The 16538-nt window shown below is 33.4% G+C and overlaps 1 protein-coding gene across 1 annotated transcript; it reads left to right on the top strand.

Moving 5' to 3' along the window:
* The first annotated feature begins 12987 nt into the window (after nt 1–12987).
* Nucleotides 12988–13722, top strand: LOC129958420 (uncharacterized). Its single transcript, XM_056070905.1, has one exon. It carries the CDS (start codon nt 12988–12990, stop codon nt 13720–13722), a length of 735 nt encoding a protein of 244 aa, XP_055926880.1.
* Nucleotides 13723–16538: the final 2816 nt, after the last annotated feature.

Raw genomic sequence — 16538 nt, 5'->3', positions numbered from 1 at the left:
TAAAATCGCAACTTCAAAAAAATTCCATTCACACATTTAGATCTGAAATTTGTAGATCGCAGAAATGAAGTAACTTCCGTTTATAGTCCAGAGAAATGTCAAAATTTAGACATTTTTTTTGTCAGCACTTCAGCCTTTGGACACTAAAAACTAAATAACTTGATTGAAACATTTATTTTCATATTTTTAGAACATCTTGGCAAAAACCTGTATTCCTGGGAGAAAAGACTCTGGCTAGAATAATTATATGTGATCAGATAGCTGGGATACTATGTGGAAGAAGAAAGAATTCTTAGAAAATACTGCCGTTTACTTTACTATATGCAAAATTGAAATTTCATCGAGGGGAAAAAATCTATGTATTGCAAACCGATAAATGTTAACAGTAGGTGTAAAAATTAATTTCATATCAGTTTCAATAATGGTTTTCATGCATTTATCAAGTTTGCGAAAAAAATAAATTCTTTTCTTAATGCCACATGTCAGCTACTTAAACGCGCAAGTGAAATTCTTCTATTCCATTGATAATTTCAGAAATACAGAACAACATAAATTTTAGTTTTTATGGTTTAATAGAAATACACCAGCGTAAATATTTTTAAGAATTGAGAGCAAACTCCATTTCAGCATTAAAAATGGGAAACAAAACGACAAATATTAGCACATTCGCCAAGAAACTTTCGTAAAACAGTTTGCATACAAACATTGTCTAAAAATTACTCCCGTGCAAAAGCCTTCAGAAATAAGTATTAAACTTGATTGGTCACGCACAAATATATGTTTTGATTTTCGCGGTAGAATTTAAAAATCGTTTTTCTCAAGAATACAAAGATGGACGTCCTGGTTTTTAGAGAAGAATTCATTTAGTTTGCTGACGGAATGGAATAATTATAACTGCAATGCAAATTTCTGAATGCGTTGAAAATTCTATTTAATGCAAAGAGAATTCTTCAGTGGTATTTTTGAATATAGACTTTAATAATACTTTCGATTGTAAAGAAAATTCTAAAACATTTGAAGGACATTTTGTTATCTCTATTTACTGATGAGTTTTTTTAAAACACAATATTTCAGAGAAGAATTCAAAAATATTCTCTCTAACGCTCATTAATGCACGGAATTAAATCTTTTTATCTATTATTGCACTTGGCCAATTTTAACATTTAATAAATATCAGTTCAAAGGTATCAAATTCAAGGTAACTTTAACCTTCGATTGTAAAACGATAAAGAACTTTATAAATATTAATTATCGTTTTTCGTAACGTAATGTCTGGAAGTGTCAGGACAAACATAGGACTAAAACGTTGTTCTGTGTGTACTATTTTTCTTTAAGTTATCCTACAGATGATGTTGTTTTTTCCAAAGAAATAATCGAAATGTTTCACGATTTAATTTTGTAGCCTGTTATGTAAGCTTTCTAAAACTGTTTTAACATTTGCTCTGCATGAATTAAAAATAAAGTTATAGCTTATTATTACCGCCAGCAAATCTAAACTAGAAGCTGCATTCAAAAAGCTGCTTTTATTACTAGTAGGCAAACATCACATTCATTTTTCCCAATTCCAGCTCTACCTACTTCAGTCATAGATTTTAAAAAAAAGTAATTAAAAAAAGTGTCTGCATGGTAGAATACAGAATCGCAACAAAATTCTCAATAATATTGTGTGAAGCGATGTCCCATAGAAATAAATATATGAATTGAAAACACTCCAGTCAGGAATGAACACTGCCTTAATTCTTTCCAATTCTGGTTTCTCTACTTCTTTTTTAATTAGATTACCTACAGGTCTCTACTTATATTATGTTGAAACCTTGATAGTACGGAGATTGTGATTCAACGAGACTGCCTGAATCATCCTCAAACCATTCAAGGAAGAGAAAAAAAAAAGAACCCGTAAAAAATAACTATAACATTTAGGAATTTGAGATTAAGGAAGGCACTACCTATAAACCTGGAAAAATTCTGATTCGTCCAAAAACATTCTTCTATTGTTCCTTAATTGATGTGTTTTGATATTGTCCTGTTCGACGATTTTCTCTAAAACAATGTCGATGTTGAATTAAGTAACATTTCTTAGCGTAAATAAAAAGTGTTTTTTATGAAAAATCGCCAGTTAGTAAATCTGTACAACTATATCTCAAAATCATCGCTATTGCCAAGAAATATTTTAGAATAGAAAACAGATACAGTCACTCCAGGCCCAACTCGGACACCACAGAAAAGATACTAACACTATCAAAATTTTTACATAGCTAAATGAATTTTCAATAGTGTATTTATTACAATTATAAAAAATAATAATTATTATAAATTAATTCATTTTAAAAAAATTATGCACAATCCACACTCTGACAGATAAGATTTTGAAAACTAGTTAAATTTTAAATTAATTAATATTTTGTATGAGAGCCCTTGTTTTCTATCATACTCTTTCCAATTCATCCTTACTGGAAACGAAGTGTTCTCGATCTTTTTTCTTAAGGTATTCACATGAATTTTCAATGGGATTTATATCTTGGCTTTGGGGGGAGGGAGTGTCCATGACATGATGATAATTATATAAGAACCTGGAACACACCCAATGAGCTTTATGTTTTGGATCATTATCCTGATAAAATTGCCAGTTGTTACAAAGAGAGTTTCTGCATACATTGTGGCAAATTTTTCTTTAAAAGGTCGAGGTCTCTGATCAATAAAGTGCAGGGTTCTGGGCTGAAGCGACCCTCAGACTCTTATTGATCCGCCGCTATGCATCATAGTTTCTTTCAAATTTTGTGTGGGCAATTCTTTGTTCGATTTTCTTAAAATTGAAGGGAAAATACCGAAAAATGTTTAATTTGCTCTCATCAGTAAATACGTCATTTTTCAAATAAAAAAAAAATCCTTGTGTCCTCTCTCCTTGCGTAATTAAGTTCTTGTTTTTGCGAATTCGATTCTTACATCCGATTCCGCTCATTTATCAAAGGTTTTTGTCTAAGTTTTCTTCCATTGAGCCTTAAGGAGCACATTTCTTATTGTGGATAAGTTAACTTTTTCTTCCCAATTCTTTTTTAACCGTAATAGTTAGTCTTGGTGCGAAATTCGCGGGATAAGCAGCTGTAGAGTTAAAAATGAATTAAATAAAGATTAAAACCAACAAACGAATTACTTTTTTTAAATGTTTAATTATAAGAAATAATAAGAATTTAATTTTGATTATAAGAATCCGTTGGAAAATTCTTACAGATCTCCATTTCTGGACTCCATTTTATGTGGTTAAAAACAAAAGATTTTTATTTCTTATATTCTTAATGAATTATGTTTCGGGTGATCTTTTTTTAATTATATAAAACAATTACAAATCCGAGTTGCAATTTTTTTTTATAAATTGTCTATAACTTGAAAACTTAAAATTTAAAGAATAAGACACTGTATTCTTGTTTTAAAACATCTCTAATAGAAAAAATTGTGCAAATCAATCATTATATGTTCAATATATATTTTATACTGATGATGGGTTTATATGTTTTTTTCTGTTCACAGAGATGGGTTGGAGGAGTTGCGGTCAATAATATCGAATTTTTTCGGTAATTTCTCGCCAAATGTGGCAATCATGATACATTACTGAAGTTGAAATTAAAAGCGAGTATTTGATCGGTTGGCATGAAAGCACATCCTTTTACCAGAGATATTACTTTAAAACAGCACGATAAACGAACTTTTCTTTTGACTTGATGCCTTTTAGCTAATGAAGAGCAATATTTAGCAAAATATTAATTATGCAATTTATTCATTTCTTTTACATTTTTACTTGCTTTTTTATTTAAACAGATTAAACAACGGGTATAAAATTTTACAGTGTTTTATAGAACACTCCCTAATAGCAGACATTATTATGAGTCTCCATGGCCCTTAATTGTTTAAAATAACTCATTGCGTGTTATCTACTACAGATAGCGGATAGTCCGAAGAGTGCACAACTATTTTAATTTCACAAAAAACATTTAAAAGTTATTCGGAACATTTTTAAGTTGGAAACCTCAGATATTTGAACTTTTGAAGGACAAAGATGAGATTAGAAAGATATGGATGGTGAATTCTAATTAAAAATAGAAGAATTTGCAGTTTCATAAAACTGAAACAAGGGAAATTGACGAAGTGGTGATAAAAATGGATCTACTCACTAAGCGGCGGATGCTATGCACCGTAGCCCCGAGATTGAGAGGCTCCAAAATGATCAAGAACTAAAATAATATTCTGAACTATAATTGCGGAATGGAAAGGAGAGAAGAAGAAATTTAACTTTAAAAATCGTTGGGTTTGGAAATACACGAACCTATTATTGTCTAATGCAAGTATACAACATATTACAAACCTAAGGCAATAATTTACCTCACCTATTAAGTAAGACTGCATATAGTGTTTGAAAATTCATACTATAAAATATTTAATACTGTTAGATCTTATCATATCCATGATAAGAACATATTCTTCTGGCTGTCAAAAAAGAAAATTAGAAGAAAAGAAGGGGGGGGGGGTAAGCCCGCTAAACAAGTAGATATGTTTTCTTGACTATAAAGTTTTTCTGGCATTGAAATTGCTTCGACTTCAGAAATTACGATTCAACTGGAGAGAAAAGATCCGCACAAACACAATCTTGTAAAGAAAATGCAAAAACTAAAATGCGTCAAAAAAAAAAAAAAAACGTGCATTTATACGAATATGATCGAATCAGAAAATAACGATGAAAATGACGATGACATATTTCATCAAATGAATGCAAGTAATCCATATTTATGGTCAAGTACAATTAAAACGAATAATTTTAGAATGTTGTGTTAAAACCGGAAGATGTTTTGCGAAGAATCCTGAAGATAGATCATTTCCCACTACGTATTATTAAAAAAAAATGCCAGATGGTGAAACTTCATTAAAAAACGCAAGACTCTGTATGTTGTTTTTATTGTATACTGTTTTCGAAAAGATGTGGAAATGAACAATCTGCACGATTTATTAGGGATTATAATAACTATAGATAGCTGTCAAATGTAATTCAAGATCATGAGCGTCCTATTGGCCCTTAAATTCGTTTATTGTTTGGAAAGAATTACTAAAACGACTAAATTTATGTTCGACTATTGATAAAAGGAATCAAGTTACTATAAAAAATGCAATTGATTCTAATTATAGCATGCAATACTTTTCCACTTCGAGGAACTCAAGAAATAATATGTACCCCTAATAATGGAAATTTTTATTTATTTAATCGAATTATTAAGTAAATACTATTCTCTGTCAATGGATCAAATAAACAGAATAAAAAATGAAAAAAAAATAAAATTGTGCATCATTTAATACATAGCTCACAAAAACAAATTATTTCTGCGTTAGGAAATGAATTAATAAAATTAAAGACGGTATAAACGCATCCACGTACTATAGTATTTAAATGTACTCTTGATATTTCCTATATAAGGAGCAAATTTCGGTCATTATTATTTATACAAATTTTGAAGAAAAAAATTAACTATAAATGAGTCATTTACAGAGCGTTTATAGAAATAACTGATGTGACTGGAGAAGGACTATAAAAAATTCTATTGAAAAGATGAAGTAAACTTGATTTAGCTATCATGAATTGTAGAGACCAGGCATACGACAACGGTAACAACATGAAAGGAAAATATAAGGTGTACAATCTAGAATAATTGATCTGAACCCTCGTGCAATTTATGTGCTTCCCAATTACATTCTTTTAATTTAATAATTTGTGATGCAATTTCCAGAAAATCATATTGCAATTTTTTTTTTGAATATTTCAAAGTTTATATTACTTATTTTCTGCTACTACAAAGAGCGGGGAAATTCTACAGAAACATTACTCTTAAACCACTATGTCACACTCGTTGGGAAGCCAAAACAGATTCGCTATAAAAGTGTATATACAGTTTGAACAAATTTGTAATATCCTAAAAGAATTTGTTGATGCCAATACCGCTCCCGAAGCTGTAACTTATTTGAATTTAAATCTACTGAAATGAAATAGAATAATTATTTTAAATTTATAATTTTGTCCTGTAGATAGCGACAACTCATCATAAATGCATTATTGATTTTATTTATTTATTTATTTTATATTCCGTTTATTAATTTAAAAACAGCTTGCCAAAAGCGCCCTCAACTGAAACGAAGTAATTTGTTTGAAATTTCTAATTTTGTCCTGTACATGGCTACACCCAACCATAAATGCGTTATTAATTTTATTCTTAATGTTATTTCGTTTATTAGTTTAAAAAAGCTTTTGAAAAAAACCCTCTTCAGAAACGAAATGAAATAATTTTTAGAATTTTTTTCCTGTAGAGAATAATGCGTATATCTAACCATAAATGCGTTTTTGATTTCATTCTTTATGTTATTTCGTATATTAATTTTTAAAAAAGCTTGCGAAAAGCGCCCTCTACTGAAAAAAATTAAGAAAATTATTTTCAATTTATAATTTTGTCCTGTAGAGGGCGAGAACTAACCATAATTTAGTAAGAAATATAGTGGAAAGGAAGTAGCACAAAAAAGTAGAAGAATTTATGTGAATAACCTACCACATTCTTTTAAGTTATTAATTTATGATGCTACTTCCAGCAGTAATTTTTTTTTTGTATATTGTAACGTTTATATTACTTATTTTCTGCATCTACAAAAAGATGGGAAATTCTACAAAATCTTTTTAACATTACTCTTAAACCATTATGCGATACTCATTAGGAAGCCAAAATAGATACGGTTAAAGCAGTGTATATACAGTTCGAACAAATTTGTAATGCGTTAGAAGAATTTATTGATGCAAATAATAAAATACCGCGGTATTCAAAGCTAAAAGTCTATAGAATGTTTAATAATATGATTTATAATATTGTCCAAAATTAGCCCTATCAATAAACTACTTCAAATAAAAACTATTCTTCTCGACTGCGCTTTTAATTTAGTCAATAAAATTAAAACTAATATACAAAATTTAATAACAAAATTTAACACATTTTTAGACGAAGCAAAGGCGATTGCATGTAATTTGAATTTTTCAGAACATTTTCATGAAAAAGAATTCGAAAAAAAGAAAAATTATATCTCTAAACAGCGGAAGATGAAATTATAAAAAAGCCGGTTGAGGAATTTAGATGTTATTTCTTAACCCTGTAACTGATACTGTTATTGTACAGATAAAAGATAAATTTAAAAGTATTTCAAATGAGTCACTGTTATAAAAACTTTAGGAAGACATGAATTTGAAAAATGTTCCCAAAACTTTGTAACGTTTTATAATAACGATGTAGATGAAAATCCTATCAAATAATTGCTTTGCTACGGAATTTGAATTTGAATGAAAGGAATGTAAATAATGTTCTACGCATATTGCAGCATATATTAATTCATAATTATGATGATTTATTTTTAAGTGTATTAAAACTTTTCTTTACATTACCAGTTACTAAAATAAATGCTGAGAGCTCTTTCAGCAAATTAAAATTAATAAAGAATTCTCTTCGGTCAAGCAAGTGTGCATAACGCTTAAATGCACTTGCAGCGAAAAAGAAATTGAAAAGAATTGTAATTTTGCTGAAATAGTCAATAGCATCACGCATTGAATAAACATGCAGTAGTAATTTGTGTTCGTACTTGTATATTTTTGGACTTTGTAAAAAATATAGGGCCCCAATTGGCTTCTTGTACCCAGACCTCTTCAAAGAGAAGGCCGGCCCTGCCCGTGAACAACGTGTAACTTAAGAAATTCAGGGGTAACTGGGCTCTCTTATATACAGTTTCCCAAGTCCTCAATCATTTTTTCCCCTCAATTACCCTGAATCAATTTTTGGAATGCAGCATCTCTTCATAGTTTTTACTTTCTCATATGCGTGATTTAGAGAAAATAGAGTAATCGTCAAAAAAAAATCGAACTTAAGATTTTGAGAATTTCTGAGTTTTAGACTTCCCTGAGAACGCAATTGAAGAAAATGTCTGCCTATTTCTGTGTGACACAGATAACTCAAAAAACCTTTGAGCTAGATAGCTGCAATTTGGTATAGAGACTTTAGACCAAATTTGCAGATTTTTATCCAATTCAAAGTAAAATCTGTTCAGAGGAAGCCGTCTGTCTGGTTTTTTGAATATGTTAACACGTTAATTATAAAACTAAGAGCGCTAAATAGTTACAATTTGGTACACAGATTTAGCATATATAGTGTAGGCACCTGTCAAATTTTTAGTCATATCCAGCAACAGGTTGAGTGTCTGAGGTCTTTAACGTGAGAAATATGTAAACGAGATAATTTAAAAAAAAGCAATGACATAAATATATCAAATTTGGTATGGGATTTTATGACTACAATTGTATTGCTTGCCAACGGATACTAAAACCCTTCGAACTTTTGCGCATGCGTTAGGATGGGTTTCATTTGATAAAACAGGGGTGAGAGGAAAGGCGGAGATGTTTACATTTAAAAATAAAGTAAATTCCGCAAATGGCGCACATCCTTCCGTGTGTCACCTTCAGTGAGATAGAACGGCCGAAAAGTGGTCGCCGCAGAATACTGAAACGAACAGTATTTCTGAGAAAATTTTTTGTTTCAATCGATTGAGAAAAAACGCATATAAAGCACAAATTTGATTTTTAACGCACTCCAGGGATTAATCGCCAAAAACTATTCAAGTATTTCACGATAGATTCAGTCAGAATGCTAAATCTACGCTAAAGGTTAATATTTTAACCATTGTATGCCAATACCATGCAAGGCGTTCTTTGTCATAAAAATTTTATTAGAAAGTGTACGAATAAGTTTTGTGGAGACCAATACAGCTGGTTTTTTCCAACACAAAAAATGGAATCGACAGAAATTAATGTTGTTTATAATAATCGAAATTCCCTAATTGTTATATTGGACGGAAGGAAATTAAGCGAAATCAGGGCATTTCTTTAAAACTATTTTAGTTATTTTTATTGCTATTATATAACATTTAATATTATAGTTTAAACTGAATAATTTCTGGAGTGGTAAGAAAAATATCTTCTTTTCATAAACAACACCAACTTAGCTTAACATTTTTACTGTAATTAGTGATTTGACTGCCATTTAGAAGAGAAGAAAATCAAATGGAAGTGGGACAAACTTAAAACTATTTTTAAAAATGCAAAACAAGAATGGAATGCCCCTATAGTTCGTTACTTCATTTTACAGAAATAATATTCACAGGGTGAAATCGATTAAGATCAAAAATGAAATCATAAATTTTGAATTTGAAAACGAAACAAATTAAGGAAATATTAAATATTGAATTGGGGGTATCTGGAAAAGGAATAAGAAAACAATTTCGGTGCATTAATGATAGTTATAACAGTTGATTGAGACTTTGAAAATTTTAATAATGAGAATCAACTTGAAAATATAATCTATAAAATTTCAGATAAATGTTCGATCATTTTAGCTAAAAATCTTAAAACTTGCTGTTAATATAATTGAATAATAGTTGGTTGGCATTGTAATCACATGAGAATCAAGATCAATCTTCATGATGTTAGAATTACTGAATGTAAAAAGAAAAATCTAAAGGAAAATAAAATTAAATTCATGATTAAATCGTATTTGGTTAAAGGCAACAAGGAATAAAGAGGGGCTTGTAGAGTCGATCGGTTTACAATAAAAAAAATTGGTGGTGTGTTGTGTCAAATTTTTTAATTCAAAGCTAAAATTAAGAATAATTTAAAATGTTATGAATTTATGACAAGATATACTGTCTAATTTTATGAAAAGCGAAGTTCTTAACAAAATTTTTCCATAAATTGACTTAAAGAGAATATAGGGTGACTTTTACTTCTACCAAATTTTTATAGTACATGATATTTTGAAAACCTGGCAGAAGGGATTCTTTAGCAAGAACTACAAATTAAATAGGGTCCGTTGAAATCAGCGCTGTTTCTCTCAAATTACCAAAAAAATTCCAGACAGCTCATCAAAAATTCTTAGCTCTGACATTTTACTGTGTTTGGCTGTTTCTTCACATTCTATCTTTGTTATGCTTATTCATCTTAAAATATTTTATTTGTTCATTTTTATTTTTATATAGTTATATTTATTTTATTTTTACCTTAATAATTAATTTAAATTGAGTTTTCTTAATTAAATATTTTTTAATTAAAAGAAGATTAGGGTTTTTTCTTTTTTATTAGTTTTTAATTTAATTAGTTTAGCTTAAGACTTAGCACTTTTAATTTCCCAAAGATGTATCTAAATTAGCCGAAATATTTTCAAAATATCATAAACTTCCGTTTGATGTTTCAAATATCCATTACATGATATGCATATTTCATGTTCTATATTTTTTTGTGAATCTTGTCTTCAAATTTTCATATGCTGTATAAACTCTTTACTTAGAAAGTGAAACCAAACAGATGGAAATGAATAAATGATATCAAAATATGGCTTTAAAATGAAACATTGTGCCTTGAAAGTAAATGAATGGCAATTACTTTAAAGGCACGAAAAAATCAAATGACCAGTGGCGGATTTTAACAACATGAGGCCACAGGCGCTAAATTATTTTGAGGAACCCTTCTAGGTAAATTATATTTATAACAAGAAATTAATATGAATTAAATTTATTTAAGCTTTTAATTTTAACTTTTAGCGATTACTTTTTAGCAATTTCTACATTATACGTATATATCAAACATGGAAATTTTACGAGTCAAGTTCACGCACATGCGCAGAATTCATTCATATTCTTAGCATTGTGCTTTCAGACCAAATTGACACCGTATTTAAAATTTTACGGGACAGTCGTAATGAGAATCTTAGACCCTTCAGTAGCTCTCGGGTTACGAAGCTTGGTGGCCGAATCGGCAGAGTGTGGAACTTAGTTTTGCTGGTCTTCAGTTCGAGGCTCGGAGCCGTCAAATGTTTTTATATATTTTTCCTTTTTTAAAAATGTATTTTAGTCAATTTCATCTTTCATTACTAGAGTTAAAATGAATTATTCCAAATCATATACGTCGAAAATAGAATTTAATTTCAAAATATTTCTATGTTTATTCGAAATTTTACGAGTCACGTTCAATCACATGCGCAGAATTCATTCGTATTCTTAGCATTGTGCTCCTAGACCAGATTGACACCGTATTTAAAATTTTAATGGACACTCGTAATGAGAATCTTAGAAACTTCAGAAGCTATCGGGTTACGACGCTAGGTGGCTGGATCGGCAGAGTGTGGAACTTAGTTTTGCAGTTCTTCAGTTCGAGGCTCGGAGCCGGCAAATGTTTTTATATATTTTTCTTTTTTTTTAAATTTATTTTAGTCAGTTTCATCTTTCATTACTAGAGTTAAAATGAATAATTAAAATCATATACGTCGAAAATAGAATTTAATTTCAAAATATTTCTATGTTTATTCGAAATTTTACGAGTCACGTTCAATCACATGCGCAGAATTCATTCGTATTCTTAGCATTGTGCTTCTAGACCTAATTGACACCGTATTTAAAATTTTAATGGACACTCGTAATGAGAATCTTAGAAACTTCAGAAGCTATCGGGTTACGACGCTAGGTGGCTGGATCGGCAGAGTGTGGAACTTAGTTTTGCAGTTCTTCAGTTCGAGGCTCGAAGCCGACAAATATTTTTATATATTTTTCGTCTTTTTTTTTAAATTTATTTTAGCCAGATTACTCCTTCATTCCTAGAGTTAAAATGAATAATTCCAAATCCTATACGTCAAAAATAGAATTTAATTTCGAAATATTTCTATATTGATTCGAAATTTTACGAGTCAAGTTCACGCACATGCGGAGAATTATTCGTATTCTTAGCATTGTGCTTTTAGACCAGATTGACACCGTATTTAAAATTTTACTGGACAGTCGTAATAAGAATCTTAGAAATTTCAGAAGCTCTCAGGTTGCTAAGCTTGGTGGCTGGATCGGCCGAGTGTGCCATATAGTTTTGCAGGTCTTCAGTTCGAGGCTGGAAACAGACAAATATTTTTATATATTTTTCTTCTTTTTTTAAAAATTTATTTTAGCCATATTTCTCCTTCATTCCTAGAGTTAACATGAATAATTCTAAATCCTATACGTCAAAAATAGAATTTAATTTCAAAATGTTTCTATATTTATTCGAAATTTTACGAGTCACGTTCAATCACATGCGCAGAATTCATTCGTATTCTTAGCATTGTGCTTTCAGACCAGATTCACACCGTATTTAAAATTTTACTGGACAGTGGTAATGAGAATCTTAGACCCTTCAGAAGCTCTCGGGCCCTTAGGGGCTCACCTACTGTAGGTGAGTACGGGTGTCCCAATCCTGATGTTCCCAGGGATCTTTACTCCCTTTCAGTTCGCTCTCCTCTACGCCTTCTGCTTTCTGCTGTGTCTTTCCTTCCCTCGACGGCAAGCGAGGGAGCTCTCCATGAGAAGCTGTCGCCGCTCTGTTTGCTTCTTGCTTCTCATGGACAGCCAAAACCCCACGTGTTTGCCGTGCGTGGCGACCCATTTGAAAGACGGGTGGTGCACTGTGGTCCCAGGTGCATCAATCGGCTGGTCGCTAACCACCTAAGTGGTTAGTTCGCTAGGGATCAAGCGAAGGGGTTACTCCTTGGGCTTGGCGTTAAGGGTGGTCACTGTCCCCGGGGGTAACTCCCAGCGTATAGGTACCGATTAGCACTAGGGTGGATGCCGAGGCTGGGAATGACCAGAACCGGTAATTGCCTTCCCATGTTGGGCTCCGTGGTGGGCGGTGCCGTCGGACCCGAATCACTTATCATATCGTATGGGCTCCTCCAAACGTGGTCCCTTCAGTGGGCGTCGCATTGTACCAATCAATTCAAATTTTGAGACCAATTCGACAGTTTTTTTATAATCAAACGAGTTTCTGATAAAAATGAAACCTTTGAAACAGTATCACCATTTCTTGTCCAGAAGGCCGTCTCCGCAACAGTTGGTGAAGTAACATCAATTAAAAAGATGCGTTCTGGTGACTGGTTAGTAGAGGTCAACTCTCGAAAGCAAGCCCAGAACATACAAAAATTGAAAGCCCTTGCAACTATTCCAATCAGCGTCAGCCCCCATGCATCCTTAAATACCTCTAAAGGAGTAATCACTTGTGGGGAAATCTGGAATCTCTCTGTTGATTATATAAGAAATGAGTTAAAATCACAAGGAGTTGTACATGTCCGGCGAATTACCATCAGGCGTGATGGAGAAATCATTGAAACCAAACACCACATCCTAACATTTAAATCTCCAAAAATACCAGAATATATCTATGCAGGTTACATCAAACTACCCGTAAGACCATATATCCCGAACCCACTCAGATGCTTCAAGTGCCAGCGCTTTGGCCATTCAAAGACAAACTGCCGTGGTGCACTCACTTGTGCCCGATGCGCAGAAAAAGGCCACTATAGCCAGCAGTGTGCCGCAGCTGAAAAATGCGTGAACTGCGGTGGCGATCACACGTCCTACTCTCGATCTTGCTCGCGATGGCAGCTTGAAAAACAAATAATAACTCTCAAAATCAAAGAAAATTTATCCTATCCTGAAGCTAGGCGTAGGATTGTAGCTCAAACTCCTACTCCTGGCATAACATATGCTTCCGTTGCACAAAGGTCATTTTGTGCAAACTGTTCTTGCACAAGCTCTGCTAAAAACAACACGACACCCAAGCAACTCAAAAAAAGTTTCCACTTCAGATACTGAAAACTCCATTAGTAGTACCCCTGAAACTCCTCCAGTTTTAAAAAAGAAATCAAAGAAAAAAAGCTAAAAACTCGCTGACATTGAAACTTGCAAAACGCGGCCTTTCATTACAAGACGTTCCTCAAAAATTGAAAAAGTCAACATTAAAAAATTCCGTCGCTCTCGGGCTTGCGACGCAAGGTAATGTCCATAAGGACTTAACGTCCATATTCGGCATACCAAATAGCCCTGATATTAAGTTACACCCTTCTGATGATGAGGATGACTTGCAGATGAGTTGCGAGTATGAAGCAACTCAAACAAATACTTCTAAAGCTTCTTCAAAACCGCTTTCTTAATAGGTACCTTCATTTCTTGGAATCGTCGCGACCTTCGGTCCAAACTTCATGACATTAAGTCCATTTTCAATATTTTTCATCCTATTTGTTTCGGTGTTCAAGAAACCTTCTTGACACCCAACATTCCAATCAAATTACGCGGATATAGCTGTGTTCGGAAAGATGCAGACACTGGATCGCATGGTTCTGGTGGTGTCTGTATCTTCACATCTAATTTGTATCCGAGCACGCCTCTCAGTTTGCATACTCCTCTTCAGGCTGTGGCTGTACAAGTTCAAACACGAACACTGGTCACAGTCTGCAGTATTTATCTTCCGCCCAGTATTGTCATTTGTCAACGAGATTTTGACAATTTAGTGGACCAACTTCCTTTGCCTTTCATTTTATTTGGCGATTTCAACGGGCACAGTACTCTGTGGGGCTCGGAAAGTACCAATTCTCGTGGGCAGCAGATCGAACAGTTTATTGCTAACAACTGTCTCTGTCTGCTCAATAATGACGAAAAAACATACTTCCATGCGCCCACACGTAGCTTCCATTGTCTTGATCTGGCTATATGCTCTCCTGAATTGCTACCGTTGTTGAATTTGGCTGTTGGGGATGATCTGCACAATAGCGATCACTTTCCCTTAATAATCTCCCATGCTGATAGCGGCGGTGCGACTCTTTGTCCTCCGCGTTTTCTATTCCAGCGGGCAGACTGGAATACATTTTCCCAAACAGCAGTTATCAATGAGGCTATGGTTAGTAATGTAGACATTTCGAAAGCAGTACAAAATGTCATTGATTCGATAATGAATGCCGCTCACGCCACCATTCCTAAAACCACCCCACGGCTAAGAAAATTTCGTAGACCGTGGTGGAATGAAGCCTGTCGCGACAGTCATAAGAAACAAAGAAAATTCTGGAATGTTTTTAGAAAGTACCCTACGACTGAGAATTTTATCGCTTTTAAAAGAGCCAAAGCACTTGTCCGTCGCATTCGGCGTCGTAGCCAGAGGGAATCTTGGATAAACTTTGTTTCATCCATCACATCATCCACTTCCTGTAAACTTTTATGGAGAAAAGTAAAAGCCGCCAATGGGATCTATCACGAAACTTCTATCCCGGTTTTAAAAACCGGTAATATGATGTATTCGAACCCATTAGATGTTGCTAACCTTCTCGGCCAAGCGTTTGCACAAGTTTCCGCGATTGATTCTTACAGCCCTCAGTTTCTGGCAATTAAGAATCGAGCGGAACAGTTGCCTCTGCGCTTCAAAGTTCGAAGAACCATTCCATATAACTGTGAATTCCGGATGCATGAATTGGAGATGGCTCTGTCTGAAGTCCATGATACCAGCCCTGGACCAGATGGAATCACGTATAACATGCTTCGCCATTTGAATACCATTTCCCTTTCCAATCTGTTACTCCTTTTTAACAGAATATGGACTGAGCAGAAATACCCTTCACAATGGCGAGAAGCTATTGTGATTCCTGTCTAAAAACCTGGCAAAGAACCATCTGTCCCTCTAAACTACAGACCGATTGCTCTTACAAACTGCCTTTGTAAGACCTTCGAGGGCATGGTCAATGCTCGTCTAATATTCGAATTGGAAAAACAAGGCTGCATCTCCCCGTTGCAAAGTGGTTTCCGTAGAGGTCGTTCTACTTTTGACAACCTCATATTACTTGAAACTCAAATTCGCAACGCATTTGTTAGGAGGAACCAAATTGTTTCTATATTTTTCGACATAGAGAAAGCGTATGATCGTGCTTGGCGCTATGGTATACTTTCCACACTATTTAATTTAGGTTTTAGGGGTAACTTGCCCATATTTTTAGAAAACTCTTTAACACAACGTACTTTTCGTGTTCGAGTTGGTAACTTTTATTCTAACCATTTTATTCAAGCTGAGGGAGTTCCGCAAGGAAGTGTCCTCAGTGTTACTCTTTTTATTGTGCATCTAAGCCAAATTTTAAATAAGTTGCCTTCATTTGTTCAGGGAACACTTTATGTTGATGATCTGCAGATCTCATGCCAAGGCAGTAACATGACGCTAATAGAGCGACAACTGCAAAACGCAGTAAATAAATTGGTAGCTTGGTGTGATAATAATGGTCACACTATTTCCCCAGAGAAGAGTAATTGCATTCACTTCTGTCGGAAAAGAAACATTCACCAGGATCCTTGTATTCGAATTAAAAATATTCCGATTCCTGTGGTGAACGAAGTACGGTTTTTGGGAGTGATTCTCGATCTGAAACTCACCTTCCTTCCCCATATATTATATTTGCTGAAGAAGTGTGAGAAATCATTGAATATTTTGAAAGTTCTCTCAAAAACATCTTGGGGGGCCGATCGAACCTCCCTTCTCCGTATTTATCAGGCAATAATTCTCTCCCGGATAGATTATGGATGTATGTTGTATGGTTCCGCCCGCTCATCTGTTTTGCGGCGACTGGATACTGTCCATCATTCTGCATTACGCATTT

The sequence above is a fragment of the Argiope bruennichi genome, chromosome X1 (assembly GCF_947563725.1).
Source record: "Argiope bruennichi chromosome X1, qqArgBrue1.1, whole genome shotgun sequence".
NCBI lineage: Eukaryota > Metazoa > Arthropoda > Arachnida > Araneae > Araneidae > Argiope > Argiope bruennichi.
Note: the sequence above shows the minus strand (reverse complement) of the source record. Positions and strands in the feature narration are given on the sequence as shown.

What these genes read in the sequence shown, in the direction of transcription:
- LOC129958420 (XM_056070905.1), top strand. Translation starts at nt 12,988, where the DNA reads ATGCGTTCTGGTGACTGGTTAGTAGAGGTCAACTCTCGAAAGCAAGCC.